This window comes from Aptenodytes forsteri, unplaced genomic scaffold (genome assembly GCF_000699145.1).
Source record: "Aptenodytes forsteri isolate BGI_AS27 unplaced genomic scaffold, ASM69914v1 Scaffold752, whole genome shotgun sequence".
In the NCBI taxonomy this organism is placed as follows: domain Eukaryota; kingdom Metazoa; phylum Chordata; class Aves; order Sphenisciformes; family Spheniscidae; genus Aptenodytes; species Aptenodytes forsteri.
In genome coordinates this window covers 39419-56723 of record NW_008794802.1, presented here as the reverse complement: position 1 = coordinate 56723, position 17305 = coordinate 39419, and the positions used below count along the sequence as shown (strand labels likewise).

Below are 17305 nucleotides of genomic sequence, written 5' to 3'. Positions count from 1 at the left end.
AAAAAACAGCTCCTCAAACACACTTGCCCCTTCTCTTTCTCTCCCACCACCTCCCTACTGCAAAAGAATATGTTATTATTTCCCTTGATTGGAATGCCTCAGTCGCATTCTCAGTGGAGCCCAGTGAACAGCATCGAGAAGCATCTTCAGGACAGAAAGGATGTCAGTTTGACAGCTTTCCTGTGGCCCATTGATTCCAAAATTTCAGAGGAAGATGACAATAGTCAGGGAGGCACTGTACTGTGCAAATTTCACTTAGACATTGATTTCTGTGAAACAGAAATGTCTTTGGAGCAAATCTGTCTCTAAACACCTTTCTCACATAGTCCTAGGCTAGACTTTCAGCAACCTGCTGGGTACGCCTGGGAAGCAGCAGAGGGAAATAGGCAATCTGGCAAGAACTGCGTGCAAGAAATACCTTGGGAAAGGGAGGTAGAGACTGTTCTGAGGCTGCTGTGGAAACTTCTGCCATCAGGATATTGTTGCTGGTGGCTTTTGTTGTTGTTTTCCTGTTAGGTCTACATAGGGTTCAGTCACTGAGGCGCTCTGGCAACCAGGAGTCCCAAGCCGAGCAGCGTGACTGTGTCTGGAGTTCATGGGAAAGCTTGCCCCCTGAAAGCATGCTGAACCAACAGTCTCCCCAGATCACATCAGTGCTGCCAGCTGCCTGCAGCCCCCGCCGCGCGCTGCCTGCTCAGGGGAGGTGCGACTCAGCCATTGCTCAGGCGTGGCGGCAGGGAGCAGGGCGCAGCTCCCGCGGCTGCATCCGTCAGCTCCTGCTCCTACCTCTGCCAGCCTGCTCCAGGCTGAGCTCCAAACTTCATCTTAAATGCATTATGTCTGGGGCAAAACCTTAGGGAATTTCATACTGTTTTATGAAGAAGTGAAGGTTGACTGCATGTTTTGGCAGCCAGGCCCAGATCAGCTCCAAAGGCCACAAATCTTTATCAAACAGAAACCAGATGCTGTAAGGACACGCATCACGGTGTCTGCTAGACACTGATGCTAGCTCAGGATCAGGCCTGTGAGTATTTTATGCCTGAGGGTGTTTGCAAGCAGAGTAAAGACCAAAAAGAGTGCTACACCTTTGCTATTTCTGAGAGAAAAAAAGATGTTTGCACTGAATCAGGGCAGCTCTGACCTAGCACAGAACTAAGAAGAACAGAGGGCAGACCCAGGATACTGTTCAAACACAGGTGAGCTGTAGGTATGAGTTTCTGCTGGAGCCTTTTACCCCCTGCTTCCCAGAGCGCTCTCTGGTACATCTATCTCTATATGATAGAGCAAACTCTGCTTCTCTGCTTAATACACATTTCATGTTTCAGATCTTGCCAGAAAGACAAACGGTTTTGTTGCTGCCAGTTGTGAACATTACACATTTGCCAGGGAGATGTCGTGCTTGTTTGCCACAAATGTAATTAGATGATCAATCACGAGGAGCCAAGAAATACAGGCATTGCAAACAAACATATTTTTCAGCTGGCTCTCTGAAAAGAACGGGGAGTTAACTCCAAAGGAGAGGAAAACTCTGGCTCTGCATTTACAGCCTCTATCCTGGCTCCCTTTTCCCTGTCATTTCCAGCAGGGAGTAGCAGCCGGACAGCAGATTTCCTCCAGTTGCTGAAAGACATCTGGAAAGCATGGGAACTTGTTGAGAGAGGCTATTTTCCTCCGGATGGCAAACTGCTTCCCCGTTCGGCCACGCTTGAACAGGGGCACTCAAGGAAGTTAATGTAAAGGGCATTAGCACAGACCAGGGTGTACACCTGATCCGACAGAAGGGGAAAGCAGCAGAGATGCTCTGTGCGAGGCAGGCATGCTGCTGCACTGCTGGCATCAAACACAAGGCTGCAACCTTGCTGCTCTGTCCTGCCCTTGACCTCTCAGTAAATCCATATCTGGATTAGCTCAGACATACTAAAAATCCGTGTGGACTCTGTATGGGAATTAAAGTGGCTTTACCGCAGTTAATTCACAAAGGAATTTGTTCCATTTCGGGACTCTACCCACATCTGCATCCAAAGTCTCGGCTAAAACGGAGACTCTGTTTTGCCTCTGGTGGTAGTGTACAGCGGTACTCAAACTCAACAAGGTTCCACAAGGACAGTGCGTAGCGAGGTGCCATTTGTGCTACCTTTTCACCGTATTTATGATCCCTTCCCTCTGCCTCCGTATGAAAATGCAGGTGCCTGGAGAAATGCAGTAAAGAGCACTCTCTTTTCCAGTCAGCTTTTTTAAGTGCTTCTTTCTTCTCTACTGAGAAACTGTCAGCAGTAAAATAAAAAGTGCTCCTTAAAGCAGTACTGAAAGACTCACAAGACGCTCTAATGGCCACCATAATGCTTCCGAATGATGCCAGTTCTGTGTCTGGAGAAATGAAGATTATTTTTAGGACTGAAAACCCAAACTCTCAAAAGTTAAGATTTAACAGATTTGTCCATGTAATTGTAGTTTTGTACCATATGGATATGTACTAGATACAGCCTTTAATTGCATGACCACAAATACACTGTGTTTTAGTTTCTCTGTTTCACGCAAAATATTTGGAACTTTTTTGTGTTTCGTTTTCCCAAATTAAAGCTTTTTTTTACAATAGAAACACCAAACCTTTTCATTTGTACAATGTTCAGACGTAATCTTTTAACTTTCCTCATGATGACCAGCTGCATGAAAAGACAAAAATTATTGCTGAAAAAAAAGTTCTACTGAAAGAAAAAAAAAATAAAATCTTGCAGAAGCTGCAGAAGGAAATGGAAGAGAATTTTTGCTCACTTTATCCAGGGCCTTCCACATCCTCCCTAACCCGCATCGAGTAAATGCCCAATAGATGACATGAGAGATTAGCTGTATATGGTTCCTCCAACTCCGCCACTGAGTTCCAGTGGCCTGTAAAATGAGCAGGGCTAGAATGATTGTGTACATAACTCACCCTTGTCTCTGGTCTTGTCTCCATGAAGCACAATGCTGTTTTGTGAACTGCAGGCAGAGCTCAGAAGGAGCCAGAATCAGACCAAGGGGCTGATCCTGCACATAGCAAATCATTCTACTCCTTTTATACTTTTAAGATACTTTTCTATGTTCCTGCTTTTTTTTTCAGCCTGCATTTTATGCATGTTTCTGCCTTCTCTAGGTAGTTTTGCGTTATCAAAGGGCAACAGGAGAAAAGAAAAAAGTGTTGCTGCATTTAGCATTGATTTTTCCCCTTCACTCTGAGTCACATAAGCTAACATTTAATTAATTTCTGACACTTTGACAGTTTCTAAGAAGACATTTGTAGAGCTATCAAGTGCCGCTGATAGCACTGTCAGACAGACACTTTTTGAATTATCAGCTATTAAGGACCCATATGCAACAAATTTCCAAGGATTATTATACAAATTGTTCTTTGAATGAGAAAAGCACACAAAAGCTCAGTGAAACATAAAGAAACCATTGTTCCCAGGTGAATTTGATATTTGCAAATGTTTTGCTATTTTGATCACTTACATGGTTTAATAAATCAAATTCACTTTGTCTTTTATTAAGAAAATTAAATGGCCTGTTTTGGGATGTCTGAGAACACGGCCAGATTTTCAAATCACAGTGGTCTTTATGGAGATACAGCTTGAGAAACATGGAATACTTGATTTTAGAAAGTGCTGAGCAGTGAATGAGGTCCCTTCAAGATCTCTCAAACCAGAAACCCCAAAACCATAGTAGCCAAAATCTCCAGCTGCTTTTAAACAGCTCTTGCCTTTACTCTTTGATCATGCTTTCTGGCATGTCACCATTTCTTGATGTAGTGACTACTTCAGGCCCAGGTACCGATCTCGATGCTTTACTTTTAAATGCACAAGTAAACCTGGCAAGGGGCTGAAATGATTAACGAGGATTAATGCCATTCCAGAGACCCTCTGCAGCTCTGGGTGGCAGTTCTGGTATGACAAAGCTATTTTTGCTGGCCTCGCTGTACTAAATTACCGGTTGACAAAGAAGCTCTGTTTCAACAAATGGGACAGAGCTGTATTTCACCTTGCTCAATGGCACAGCTATGACTTGATGTTAACATTTGTCTGCCTCTGCTGTATGCCAGAGCGTGTTATTATGACCAGACTGCTCCACTCGCTTGTCCTTGGAGCGTCTGGCACTAGTGGTTCTGGTGAGCTCAGGGAACCTATTAGCTCATACAGTGAAATTCAGCTCAGCGCTCCTCTCCTCATGGCCTTTGTGGCTCTCTGAAAGGTGGACCCAGGTGCATGGCAGTCAGATCTGAGCATGTCCAGTTCTGCCTGTGCTACTGGCTCAGTTACGCAGAGGACAGGGATGATTCGCAGACTGAGGCAATACTCACTTTTTAGCCCATATTGCTTCAGCAAACACACATCATGTGGCAATCCCTTCTTTTTCTAAGTGGGCAGAAACTCCGGCAGGACCCAGACATGGTGTGGAAATACGCAGAAGATGGTGCCAACCATCACGAGCACCCACTGCACAGATCCTGCCCTGGGAGATCTAAGTGAGCCCACCTAAATGAGAGCCAAAAGAGCCTCACCGCACAGCCAAGAAAAAGTCTTTCCTGTATGCCAGTGGCAGTGGCCAAATACACTGCAGTCTCATTGCAAATGTGGAATTTCTGTTTTTTTATGCCGGCACCAGACAAAGACCCCCAACACAGACACCTGCTGCCAAGCTCTGTCTGCATCATGTAGCTTAACTCTTAGCCAGTTTCTTACAATGTGGACATATGTGCAGTTGGATGCAAACAATCTAGGGGTATGCAGAGTCCTGATATCACTGCTTTGCATCAGCTGCTGGCATAAAATCCATATAACCTCATGGACATTCATGCACCTTCACTAGCCTGCACCATACAGAAATATGACCTAAGAGATATCAGTTCTACTGTAGCGTATTATCAGAGCAGAAACCACGACCTTCCCTTCACACATCACATCCCACACTTCAGCTTTGTTTATACAACTTCCTTAGCAGAGAGTAGCTTTTTGCTGTCTGCATTTGCAGAGTTAATAACTCACAAACCTCTGTATCCAGATGGCAACATTTCTTTAGAATATTGTTTCCTCATCTCTGTTCAGTTCATTTTCACTCTTCTTCCTCTTCATGCATAAAAAATGCCTGTTAGCCTGGGACCTGATCCATAGCCAGCCGAAACCGAAGGAAGGCCTCTCGGTGACAGCCCCCTTACTGTGTGCCGAAAATGGCCCAGCTAAGGAAGCAGAGCACAGAGGCAGCCCTGGGAGACAGAAAAAGTCCAAAAGATGAGAAGACACTTGCAGTTGTCTTTGCTATGCCTGCATAAAACAAACACAAAAACCTAAATAGGTTCTAGGAAACTCTATAGCAAAACCCATCATTTGTTTATATGTTACCTTGAAAGAGTGCACAGCACGTGGCCGTTGGCCAGGGAATAAATGATGGTTTGCCGTGATGCCACGGATTTCCAAGGAGACCTGTCTTCCCAGTGCCAGGAGCTGCAGAGGCTGGGCTGGGGGACGGCACCCAGTCATGCCCCCACCATTTTCCCCTTTGCACTGCAACCTCACTGGGGGAATGGCAGAAGGCAGGTACAGTCCAGCCCTGACTTGAAAACTGCTACTGTCAACTTTCGTTATCATCACAATTCAGTTCATAGGTTTATTTATTTATTTATTTCCCTGCTGGAGGAAAAAAGTAAGGAAAAGCAAAGAAAAAAAAAAAAAGAACACAGCCCAAAGCCCCATGAAGCACATGAAAAATAAACAAAGTGGGTCATGGCACATCTGCCCTGAACTGCGCACACCTAACATGGAGCAGTTAGTGGTTAGAGAATGTCAGGGGAGCCAACACAAAAATCCCAGGCACTCTACCTGAATCAATTCTAACGCAGAGTAACTAATATTCCTGGCCACAGAAATCTGGGGGATGAACTGGAAATAGAAATTAACTTCTTGAATCCCTGCCTAGGTATCTGACCATTAGTTCAGCCTCCCATCTGGGTCTTCATCGCATTTCCAGTCAGTCGACCATTTGCACACAGGAATTCAGGGTAGGGGGAACAGGCTCCAGAGAATCCCAGGAGTGAGGCAGCACATGCGTAATTGTTTTATTTTTATTTTACATGTTGGCCTTTGACTGTCTTTTCAACATCTTTGTGTCAGGGTGGAGCTGGAACCTGGCACTTTTACCTCCATGGATCCCCTAAACCTCTCTTGGTACAATGGTGACATCGGTGACAGAAACTGGAGCAAGCCACTCAACGAGTCCAATGCAGACCAGAAGCCTCAGTATAACTACTATGCCATGCTGCTCACCCTCCTCATCTTTGTCATTGTTTTTGGCAATGTGCTGGTGTGTATGGCTGTGTCCAGGGAAAAAGCCCTTCAGACTACCACTAATTACCTGATCGTGAGTTTGGCAGTGGCAGATCTCTTGGTAGCAACTCTGGTCATGCCTTGGGTGGTCTATCTGGAGGTAGGTGACCCAGTTTTCTTTTGCAGTACTGAATGTTTCTGGTGAATGGGGAGAGAGAGGGAAGGTTTAGCAGCCTGGACATCAGCTATTTCAAGACCTTCTGAATTTCCCAAAACAAAAGTGATTTTCATTTCCTAACGGTTGGTCAGATTTTTCCAGGAAATGGACACGATAGCAGATGACAGGCTGACTTGAAAATACACTGTTGTTCAGAGGGCTAAATTACAATCCAATTGCATTGAAAATCTGGCCTTTAAATAGAGGGGTCAAGAGCGAAAGGACCCCAGTTTTGTTTTCAAAACTACATAGATGAACTGTTCATTCCCAAGCATAAGGATGAATGAGTCTGCAATGACATCATGGGTGTCATGCTAATAAATTACATCAAATAGTAATCCAAACCTTATTTCCGAAGGACTACAGCGGTAAGAAGAGCAGGCAATTGTAGAAGTAGGATGTAAATCCAGAGCTTTTGTGTCACAATATATGAGAGAAACAGAATCACAAGTGAGCTGCTTTTCACATTGCCACCGTTATCACATCACTTTGGTACAAAAGAGCTCTATGCTTCTGCATACAGAGCCGTATTTGAGTGGCACTGTGGTTTGTGAAAGTCAAATACTCCCAAGACTGCCACCTGTTTACGTGATGGCCAATGACTCTTGCAACAGTAAATAGCCTGAAAGAATGAAATGCATCGCTGGAGGAAAGAATAAGAGAAGATACACAGCCCCTCTCCCTTGGCCCCCTTCACTGGGATGCCTGTGTTCTTCAGTCAGCTGAGAGCTGGCATGCTGGTGGCAATCACAACCAAGAAAGAATGAATGGTAGTGAGAAAGCATGAGACTGAAACTATATGGAGTTTACAATTAATTTTCAGGCACTTGTTTATAAGGGAAAATTATAAAACAGGGAGGAGAGCAGGGGAAGAAGCCATAACCAATTAGCCCATTAAGTATTAATGCAAAGCAAAACAAACCCACTGACGTGACATAGGCTGTTGAGAAACCACATACTAATTATCACTCTAGTTAATGATTGTTTTCATGGCACTTTAAAAATGTAAAGCATTGTGCATCTGCTAAAGCTTATTAACATGACCACAGGCTGGTTGTGACTGTAGTCAATGCCTCTGGGACTAGTTACGCTCTTCTATTATATTCCTCTTTTGCGACAACCCATTTTAAGCAGAGGCTTATGCTGTGAGAAGCTCTTGCTCTCTTAGGCCCAGCTATAAGAGTCTCTCAGGCACTTCTTATTTTAATGTGGAAGAATAAAGCACAAATGATGTAAGATGCTTTCCCCTTTCTGGGCTCATGTGTGCATGGAGTTGGTCAGAAATCTCAGCTTGCTTAGTCCACGAAGTAGGACAATCAGGACTCTACATCTCAGCAATACTGTTCTTTTTTTTTAATTTACTTTTGCCCTTTCTCCTCTTATCCACACTCTGTTAAACCTACTGCTAGCCTGAAGCAACAAAAAACCATGACAAATACTTGCTGACAGAGAAGGAGCCATTGGACTGACATGGGTTAGGCACACTGTGGTCCCTCTCCAGGTGTGCAATCTGAAATCAAAACTGGCCAGAACCCTTTGTTCTGTAAATATCTTCAATATTTTTTAGGCTTTGTGTCACAAGCTCGGACAAAACCGAACGTCAAAAGGAAATCCTTTTAAAAATCAGCCTCGATGCAAACAAATGTTCTACCTCCGAACTTCCGAGGTTTCTCCTACATAAATGAAAGTGCTAAGAGAAAGAACTGCTGCGGTTTACAGCATCTCCCATAAACTCAAAACTAAGTGTTCAGGAAACTGATTTTGCAGAGGCTTATATCTGGCTGGAAACCTTTGCCTTCAGGCAAATTCTCATCCAAGTTATTAATGTAACTGTCTCTTAAGTGCTTTTTTAATCACTGAGTATTCATCTGTCACTCAGGCTTCAATGCAGTCATTCTTTCTTCCTTCTTTATGCTGCCTATGGTTATGTATATCAGAGCAGAAATAACTGAAGAATAGATATCTTATTCATTCTATTTTCAAATGCAGTAGGACTCTATTTTTATTAGAGGGAAATATACTTTTTTCATCACATGTCAAATACAGCAGTCCTAATAATTGCTATTAAACTTAATTGGCAAAGTTCAGTTTCAATAGCAAGATAAGCGAAGAGAAAAAGGCTACTGGTAACTGGAAGTGTTATCATTAGTTCGTTGCCTTTATCACAACATGTAATGTGTCAAAGAATTTTCACTCTGAATTAAATTCATTTCGCTCAAAAAAAAAAAAAAAAAGTGAGGAATTTCTACCCTGACTTTTTAAACTAAGAAATGAAGGAAAACTCCCGCTTCTCTATTGCTGATCTTTGCTAGGTATAATTGCAAAAAAGTGTCCAATAAAAAGCTGTAACTACAATTAGAGGTGCTCAGGATATAAAATTATCATATTTCCTTCCTAATACTTCTTTGCAATGCTTCAGAGACCTGTTTAAGCTCCTACATAGTTCACTCTGACTTTGAGGAGACTTGCACTCCCTTATGTCATTGGAATATGAGTCCAGGGTTGTGTTTGCTGTTTGGGCTGCCCAACTCAATACAGAGTAACAGGGTGGAATTAGGAAGGACAAAATCACACCAGCCCTCAGGGGAATGCTCTCAAGAATGGTTTGGGTGGAGCAGAGTACTTCCTTTGTGGCCGTGCCATCATTTCAGACCTTTAGACTAGACAGGACAAAGTCCTTAAAGGCACTCAATGGCAAACAATCCTACTTGACACAGCATGTGACTGATTGCATGTGACCTGATTCCAGCTGGAACTTCTGTAGACAAAATTTGGATCCCTCTTGAACCAGCAGAACTCCAGCTACCAGCAAGAGTCTATATCTTTGTGCAAAATTCTCCCTTTAGACCCTCTCAATAGCGTCTCCTCAGTGAATTCTTTTACTGACCTTATTCTCCCTCTCTGCAGGTGGTTGGGGAGTGGAGGTTTAGTCGGATCCACTGTGATATCTTTGTGACCCTTGACGTTATGATGTGCACTGCCAGTATCCTCAACCTCTGTGCCATCAGCATTGACAGGTGAGGGGTCCATGGCGGCAAGTCACGTCAAATTCACGGTAGCGTGTCATGGCCATCTTTATATGGTCTAATTTTACCTGTGACTCAGAGATTTGAAAATGGTGAGAGCTAGTGTTGTTGATGTCTTTTGAAGAGCAGTTTAGAGGACCTAAATGAGGTCTGAGCAGGGATTCCGTCAGAAGCAGACATAGAAACGCTGGTCTTGAGAATGTAAATGGAACTGTCTGTATATGTCCCCATTAGTTCAGTCCTTCTGTTTACATACTTGAACGATGGAGCAGACATCAGTGGGAAGGCAGTAGCTCAGAGAGGGTGGAAGAAAAATGCTATGCTAAGCTGACCCCAGCCTCATGCCTTCCAAAACAGGGACTGCAGACATCCTGGAGAGTCGCGAAACCTGACTTGCCCTATATTCTCCTGCTGGACCAGCTTTTCAGTCACAGTAACTAGGTGTAATTTCCCACAAAGTTTGTCAGCACTGGCAGAATAACAATAGGCTGGGTTTGTATCTTCACACTGCAGGTACACAGCAGTAGCAATGCCAATGCTGTATAATACCCGCTACAGCTCGAAGCGCAGGGTCACGGTCATGATTGCTGTGGTCTGGGTGCTTTCATTTGCCATCTCCTGCCCACTCCTCTTTGGCCTCAACAACACAGGTGAGTGTTATGACACCTGCAGCTGGCTATTGGCATCTTCCTGGCTTTACTGGGTCCCCAGATAGCCTTCTGTTACAAGTCAGGAATAAACATGGGGATCAGGTTTTAGGTTTATTGGGATGCATCCATCCCTGTTTCAGGTGTCCTCTTCCGGTGTCATCCCAGACTATTTCTGTCAGCTGCTTCTGGATCTGTTTCATCTCTTGCTGTTCCAGACCAGTGTTTTAGACACATCAGAACTGAGGTTATGTAGAAGTTTACACAACACTTGTCAATGTTACATTAACATTTGTCCACTAGAAAATCAAAATCCCTCTTATATTAAAACACGTGAAAAGGAAAGTCATGGGACAAATAGCTTCACTGAGACAGGAGAGAAAAGAACTGGCTGTTCAGCCATCAGTTTCGTAGGAAGACTGGATTGTATACAGCATGGGATTGGTGGGCTTTTAGTTATAAGGCAAGCAATAGCCAGGGACTTTGGGTCTGTATGTGACTCCCTGTGACCCAAGGGGAGTTTGCTGTTCTGGTACCACTTCCAGCCGACATGGTGGTCCCCCCTAGAATCCGAACCCCTCACTCTCTGGGTATCTCTGTGCCTTCTGAAAGAGGAAGAGAGAAGGGGAAGCCCGTGCTAGCTGCTAGCAGCAGGGACAACAAGCCTGAAACTTTTTGTCTTCCAGATGAGAATGAGTGCATCATTGCCAATCCTGCCTTTGTTGTGTATTCCTCTATCGTCTCCTTCTACGTTCCCTTCATTGTCACCCTGCTGGTGTATGTGCAGATTTACATAGTGCTCCGGAAGCGCAGGAAGCGTGTCAACACCAAGCGCAGCAGCCACGGCCTGGACTCAGACACGCAAGCCCCACTGAAGGTAACTAGACCTCTGCCCTGCTCTCAGCAGTCTCCGTCCTTTCCCCTTCCCGCTCCACTTCATTCCCCAAAGCACTTCCTCCTTTCCCCAAATGACACTGGCTGGACTAGGTGAAATACTGGATCACAAACGTGAATGCTGTGTCCTGTGCCATTCTGGAGTCCCAGTTGCACACTCTGGACTATCAGGTCACTGGCTGGTGCTTCACAGGCCTCCCTGGATCTCAGGGGATGTTTCATCAGCAGATCTGCATTAGGAGCTGCTTCATTAACCAGACTGCATTTCCTTTGGCTCTGCTGAGTTTGGGTTGGGGTACCCAAGACTATGGGCTATACTATTTTCCGAGTCAGTCCTGCTGTTGTGATGAAGAAGTTCAATGGAAATTGTTTGTGTGGCTGGGGTGCAAACTACATCGCTGGTAATGACACCTCTGCAGTGAAAACAGCCTCTCAAAGCATGAGATATGTATATAAGTGGAGTCCAGCTGAGCGTGTTAAGTGTGAGACCGCTTGTCAAAACGCTACTCTCGCAGCGCGGGCAAAACAACCAGTAGGAATGTATAGTCCCAGAGGCACTACCTCCAAACTGCTTTGCCTCAGAGGCCAGTGTCATGTCAAGCAAAGGAGGCAGCGAGACAGGGATAGACTGAAACATAAGCAGATCTTTGTGGTTTCCTTCCTTTGGTGAAAAGCACAAGGGATACTTGCTTCCATTACTGCTTCTTCAGAGTAGTTTTCCATCATTCTTAGCACCTTAGTCACACTGATTAATTTCTGCTTCATGCCCTGTGTTTGTATTTCCACGTGCCTCCCTTACCAGCTTCCCTTCCCAATTACTATCTGCTTGTGTAACCTCTGAGCTGGTGCTTGCCCCTTAGGACAAATGCACTCATCCAGAAGACGTCAAGCTCTGCACAGTTATTGTGAAGTCCAATGGGAGTTTCCAAGTTAATAAGCGCAAAGTGGTGAGTGTTAAAGAGAAGTGGTAGCTTTTCAGAGCATTTAGCTTTCCCCTTTTCTCCTCTCAGGACGCAAAATGAATTTATGTAGGGTGGGAGAAAAACAAACTAAGAACAAAGGTTACCATTCATTCTCAAAATTTAAATATTCTTCCCATTCCTTAGAGTGAAGCAGGGGGTTTAAGATCAAAGAGCTCAAAGAGCCCGACTAAGCTCATCTAAAGATCAGCTATAAAAGCCATGACATTTTAACATTTTGTGTCTTTGATTTTCTTCTCCTCTCTGTTATTTATTTTAAGCCTTGGACTGCATTGGCTTTGTTGGGTTTTGCTTGTTGATTTTGTTTTTATTTGTTTATGTTCTGAAAACCGAAATAAAATCTATGGGGAGTGGAGACAGTGTCTCTCCCATTTCTTAGCCTCTTTGTGCAATAAAGGAGAGTCGTTCGCTGCGGTCAATCCCATCTACCCCAAAGTATTCTTATCTGTAAACACTTTACAGCCCTTTCTCCAAGCATCTACCAAAAATGTAGGGAGGGAGAAGAGGGATTGATTGTTCTTCAACATCATCCAGCTTCACTCTGTAAGGAATGTTCATCGCCCCTCTCTGTATATTTATCTGTCTTTGTGTTGTGGACATTTGATTCTTGTCCAGGAGGCGGAGAGTCACATAGAAGAGATGGAAATGGAGATGGTGTCCAGTACCAGTCCCCCTGAGAAAACCACCATCAAACCAGCGGCACCAAGTAACCATCAGTTGGTTGTGCCAGTTGCTTCTAATCAGGACACCAACTCAACCCTGCAGGCACCCTTGGACAGCCCTGGGAAAGTAGAGAAGAATGGACATGCCAAAGAAACACCCCACACAACCAAGGTCTTCGAGATCCAGTCTATGCCCAATGGCAAGACAAGGACCTCTCTCAAGACTGTGAGCAGGAGGAAACTGTCACAACAGAAGGAAAAGAAAGCCACTCAGATGCTAGCCATTGTACTCGGTGAGAGTGCGCATTGGGTTCCTCTTGTGTTTCTGCAGAAAACCAATAGCTACCCAGGATTAGGGTAGCCAGTCTGAACGTCCAGTGTAGACTGTTTTTCCAGGCCTCCACAGAAATAATTTCACCGGATATAATTTAAAGGATATGTGGGCAAGTAGGCAAGAGGCTGCCAATAGGAAGGCTGCCTCCTTCCCAGCTAGGAACAGTTCACAGTGCTGTACAAAAGGCTCAGAAAGCTGTCCCTCTGTGGGGTGTTTGGGCTGCCAAAAGACAGCTGGGTGCAGAGGCAAGAGAGCTCGCTCATGGGCTTTCTAGAACACAAAGGCAGCACAGCTCAGCAAGAAACTGGCACCTCCGAAGGCCAGGTTTTTTGATGTAACTGGTGTAATTACATCAGCAAAGAAATTCTTCAGTACCTGGATACTCAGAATATAGACTGTGAGACTTAACAGACAAACAGAAGGCTTATTCCTCAGGGAGGCATTTTTCCTTTATGCCCAAAAGAACCTTACTTTTCTCATAGTCTTAAAATTTGTCCAGCTTTCAGCAATCAAAATCTGTCTCTTTCCTTTTCCCCCAGGTGTTTTCATCATCTGCTGGCTCCCATTCTTCATCACTCACATCCTGAACATGCATTGCGATTGCAACATCCCCCCAGCAATGTACAGCGCCTTTACGTGGCTTGGATATGTCAACAGTGCTGTCAACCCAATTATTTACACCACCTTCAACATTGAATTTCGCAAGGCTTTCATGAAGATCCTCCACTGTTAAAAGTGAAAACAGCAACCGCATTTTTAAGAATGAGAAAAAAGAAACCAATGCCATTCACGCACACAAACGGGCAGCCATGGGGAGGTCTCGAGCTCTTCTATTGGGCATGAGGCCTACAGTGTTACAACAGTGCCATGCCCATGAGCCTCTTGGTGGGGGTGTAACGAGGACCTTCATGTGGGAGGTTCTCTCATCCCTCGAGGTGACCTTTGGACTCTGGGACACCAATCCCAAGAGCACTTTTCAGAGCTACCCTCACACTGTGTTTAAAGCGGAAGCAAAAATCAAGACACACTCACTTGATTCTTGCCTGTGGCCATCTAACCTTGAGTGCATTAAACACAGACAGTCGCAGAGCCATGTGAAGGTAGCGATAGGTCACTGCCGCTACTGGCTTGCGTGTTACGTCATTGATACAGTTCTCACCAAAGACAAGACCATCTTTTCCGCTTTGCAATAGGAGCCAGACAGAGCTTGCGGAAACTCCATGCAATAGCTTTGCCTTCACCTTGAGCTGACTTACCCCATATTAAACTGCTGAAGCCTTGAGAAAAAACTTTAAGAGGTCCCCAAATGGGCTAAGAAGGTTCTGCCACCTACAAATCCAATCCCTGCAACAATGTGGACCTACAAGCAACAGGCAGAAAGAAGAAGGGGAGAATAAGTCTCATGTGGGACCACTACATCAGTGTAAATATGAATAAATAGGATGAATTGAACAGAAGCCCAAGCCAAAAAATAGATGGAGAGAAGCTAAAGAAGTGATACCTTGTATTGCATGGTATACATTCAGATCAAACAGGACACCAACTATCATCTATCATCAGCCAGCAATTTCTGCCCACCAGCATTTCATCTCCAGTCTCTTACAAGAAGTTACAGAAATAGGTGAGGAGTGTTAGTGTGGTGAATGTAGAAACATGAAGACAGCGTGCCAGGTGAGGCATCTGCAGCCATGTCCGTCTCAGATGTGAACTTGAACAAGTCAGCTAAGTTAGGTCCAGTTCTTCTCACCTAACTTCAGGGCGCCATGAAGGCAAGGACCACCTCAGATATGATTTGCCTATGTCTCTCAATAGAGAGAGTGCAGAATAACATCGTGCCTAATTTAAATTAACAGTAAATGAGATAAAACTGTGTGTTTTGGAAAAAGGCAGAATAAAACCCCAAGAAAGTCCTTAGCTGGACCTGCTCCTGTGTCCAAGTTGGACTGTGGAAAGGTCTGGATGTTTCCAGCATCCCTTACACTCTGATATCTATCTTTCATGGATTAAAACTATTGAAGACCCGTAACAGCTTCATTTCACCACGCTGACTCTGTCATTGCCAAATCCACACTGTACTTACTAATTGTACTCAGTCCACAATATATTTTGTAATATCTCTGTAAATAAAATATAGTAAGATGAATAAAATGACATGGAAATAGGTCTGGCTAGAAATTAACGTAGGATCTAGAGAACTAGATGATTACAATAGCCATATGCAGAGGCAAGCTCCCAAGTTCTAGTTACCTGCTGTTTTCTAAAGATGTTAAAACACAATCCGGAGAGCAATATAATCCGTTTTCTCTCTATGCAGTTTGTGGAATATTTACATAGTTTCTGCTTCAGAATAGATAAAGAAAGACCGCTGCCAAGGGGGGGGTGTCTTTTATTCTCTGGTTTTCCTATACCGCTAACAAAGTATTTTCCTGTGGGATGGACTGTGCTGGTAGAACGTGTTCCAGATGCATATCAAGAAGAGATTATGTCAAGCAGCTATACCACACGCTCTCAGCTATTTTCTGAAATTGAAACAGGAGTCCCATCTCGATCCAAAGGTTTCCATTCTAAACCTTGTATTTCTGGAAGAGGCCAATAGCCAGTGTTATTAGTCTTTAGCCCATAAACAATAGCCAGTGTTATTAGTCTTTAGCCCATGGACTTGTATAACATTTGAACGTGGCTCTTCAAGGTCTGTTCATAGCTATAAATTTAAATTAAGAGTGATCCTGCAGATGCCTAAGTGTGTCCCAGCTTAGCAAAGGATTTTAGCATATACCCTCAGCAGAAATAGGTCCTATGTATTAACAGAGTAAGAGAGTACATGCTTATCAGAGCAACATTTTGTTGACATACGTGAACCAGGTGTTACACGATGTTGTCAGAAGAAAATGTTATGAACATGCAAGATGGGGCCAGTCGCTCTTCTGTCTTAGCATTGTAATGCACAGCTAGGGAACCTTTGTACTTTGTATGTTAATAGGATTATAGGCAAGGGAAAAAAAAAACTTCTTACAGAAGCACAGGAAACTTTCCAATCCTTTTTTAATCAGAAAATCGGAAACACTAACTCAAGAGATCTCAGGCACACGTTATTTGTTCTTTTTTTTCCAATTTTAAGCAGGCCAGTTCACTCAGTGATGGGAATCAACCCAGACTGGTATTAATGAAAAGATTCAAAGAATAATGTAAAGTCAGTAGTTTTTTTGGTGGAAAAATAGTAACAAGCTACTGCTCAATTTTCTAACATATTTACAATCGCAAAGCAGAAAGGTGCCATTTGACTTAGTGAACAGGTGGGGAGCTGAATCAAAATAGAAAATAATATGCATATAGACAAAAAAGCTTTAAAGCATTTGGAAGTTGCCATAGATGGTATTTGCTCTGTACTAAAACCTGGTGTGAGCCCTCAAAACAAGTGGAATGTGAATAATGTCTTAACTTTGTGCCATAATTTTGTGTTCAGTGTTAACCCAGGACAAAATCATCATCTTCAATATTGTGTACCTTGCTCGAAAATTTTGTTTCTGAATCTAGATGGAGAACCTTGTAGCTCAACTCACCTGAACTACCAGATGAAAAACTCTTCCAAAATGTCATGGAGGAAAAGAGCTGCTGAAAAAGGGCCTATGTCCTCCATATGTTTGCTAACTTGGACCAAAAAAAACAGGTGTCATTTCCTAGAGATTAGGTATTTGTTGGGAGAAATTACCTGCAGCCCATCATTCATCCCAATGAGATTTAAAGCCACTCATTCCTAACACTCCAGACTCAAAGGTATCTTGTGGGAATACGTATACCCCCACTGCCCTTGGAAAGGTGGTAATGCCGTGTCCGTTCATCTCCTCTGCAGCAGGTTTTCCTTTCCCATACTACACCTACACTTAAAGACAACAAACTAAAGCACTTTCCACCCATGAATCAAGCCTTCATAACTCTTTTTGAGAGAGGACCAAAATATATCATCACCTCTGGCTTTACAAAGAATAAACTAATGCCAAGAGCAAGGACAGTCTTTGCAATCTGTTTGTACAGCACCTGGCACGATGACAACCAGCCCATAGTTGTGATGGAAGGTGTTTGCAGAAACTTCCAAAAATTACGAGAAGTCAGTTGCATCATACAGGACTCTGAGGCCTCTTGCCCACAGATCTGAGTCTGGCAAATACAGTCCTCACTGTTACTTCCACTCTGGAGAAAATACTGCTTTTCCAAGGACTTCAGATGGCGGGACACGCTGATGATGGTAAGGGTACTG

General features: G+C 43.8%; 1 protein-coding gene across 3 annotated transcripts; it reads left to right on the top strand.

Moving 5' to 3' along the window:
• The first annotated feature begins 6146 nt into the window (after positions 1–6146).
• On the top strand, positions 6147–13783 carry DRD2 (dopamine receptor D2). 3 transcript variants are annotated; one of them, XM_009274422.1, is made up of 7 exons: positions 6147–6450; positions 9415–9524; positions 10047–10183; positions 10867–11057; positions 11935–12021; positions 12670–13009; positions 13590–13783. In XM_009274422.1, the coding sequence occupies exons 1-7, from the start codon at positions 6169–6171 to the stop codon at positions 13781–13783; spliced, it is 1341 nt and encodes a 446-aa protein (XP_009272697.1). In that variant the 5' UTR covers positions 6147–6168. The 3 variants fall into 3 exon arrangements, with proteins under 3 accessions (XP_009272697.1, XP_009272699.1, XP_009272698.1); XM_009274424.1 differs by having other exon boundaries at positions 6169–6450; positions 12820–13009; XM_009274423.1 differs by lacking the exon at positions 11935–12021 and having other exon boundaries at positions 6169–6450.
• Positions 13784–17305: the final 3522 nt, after the last annotated feature.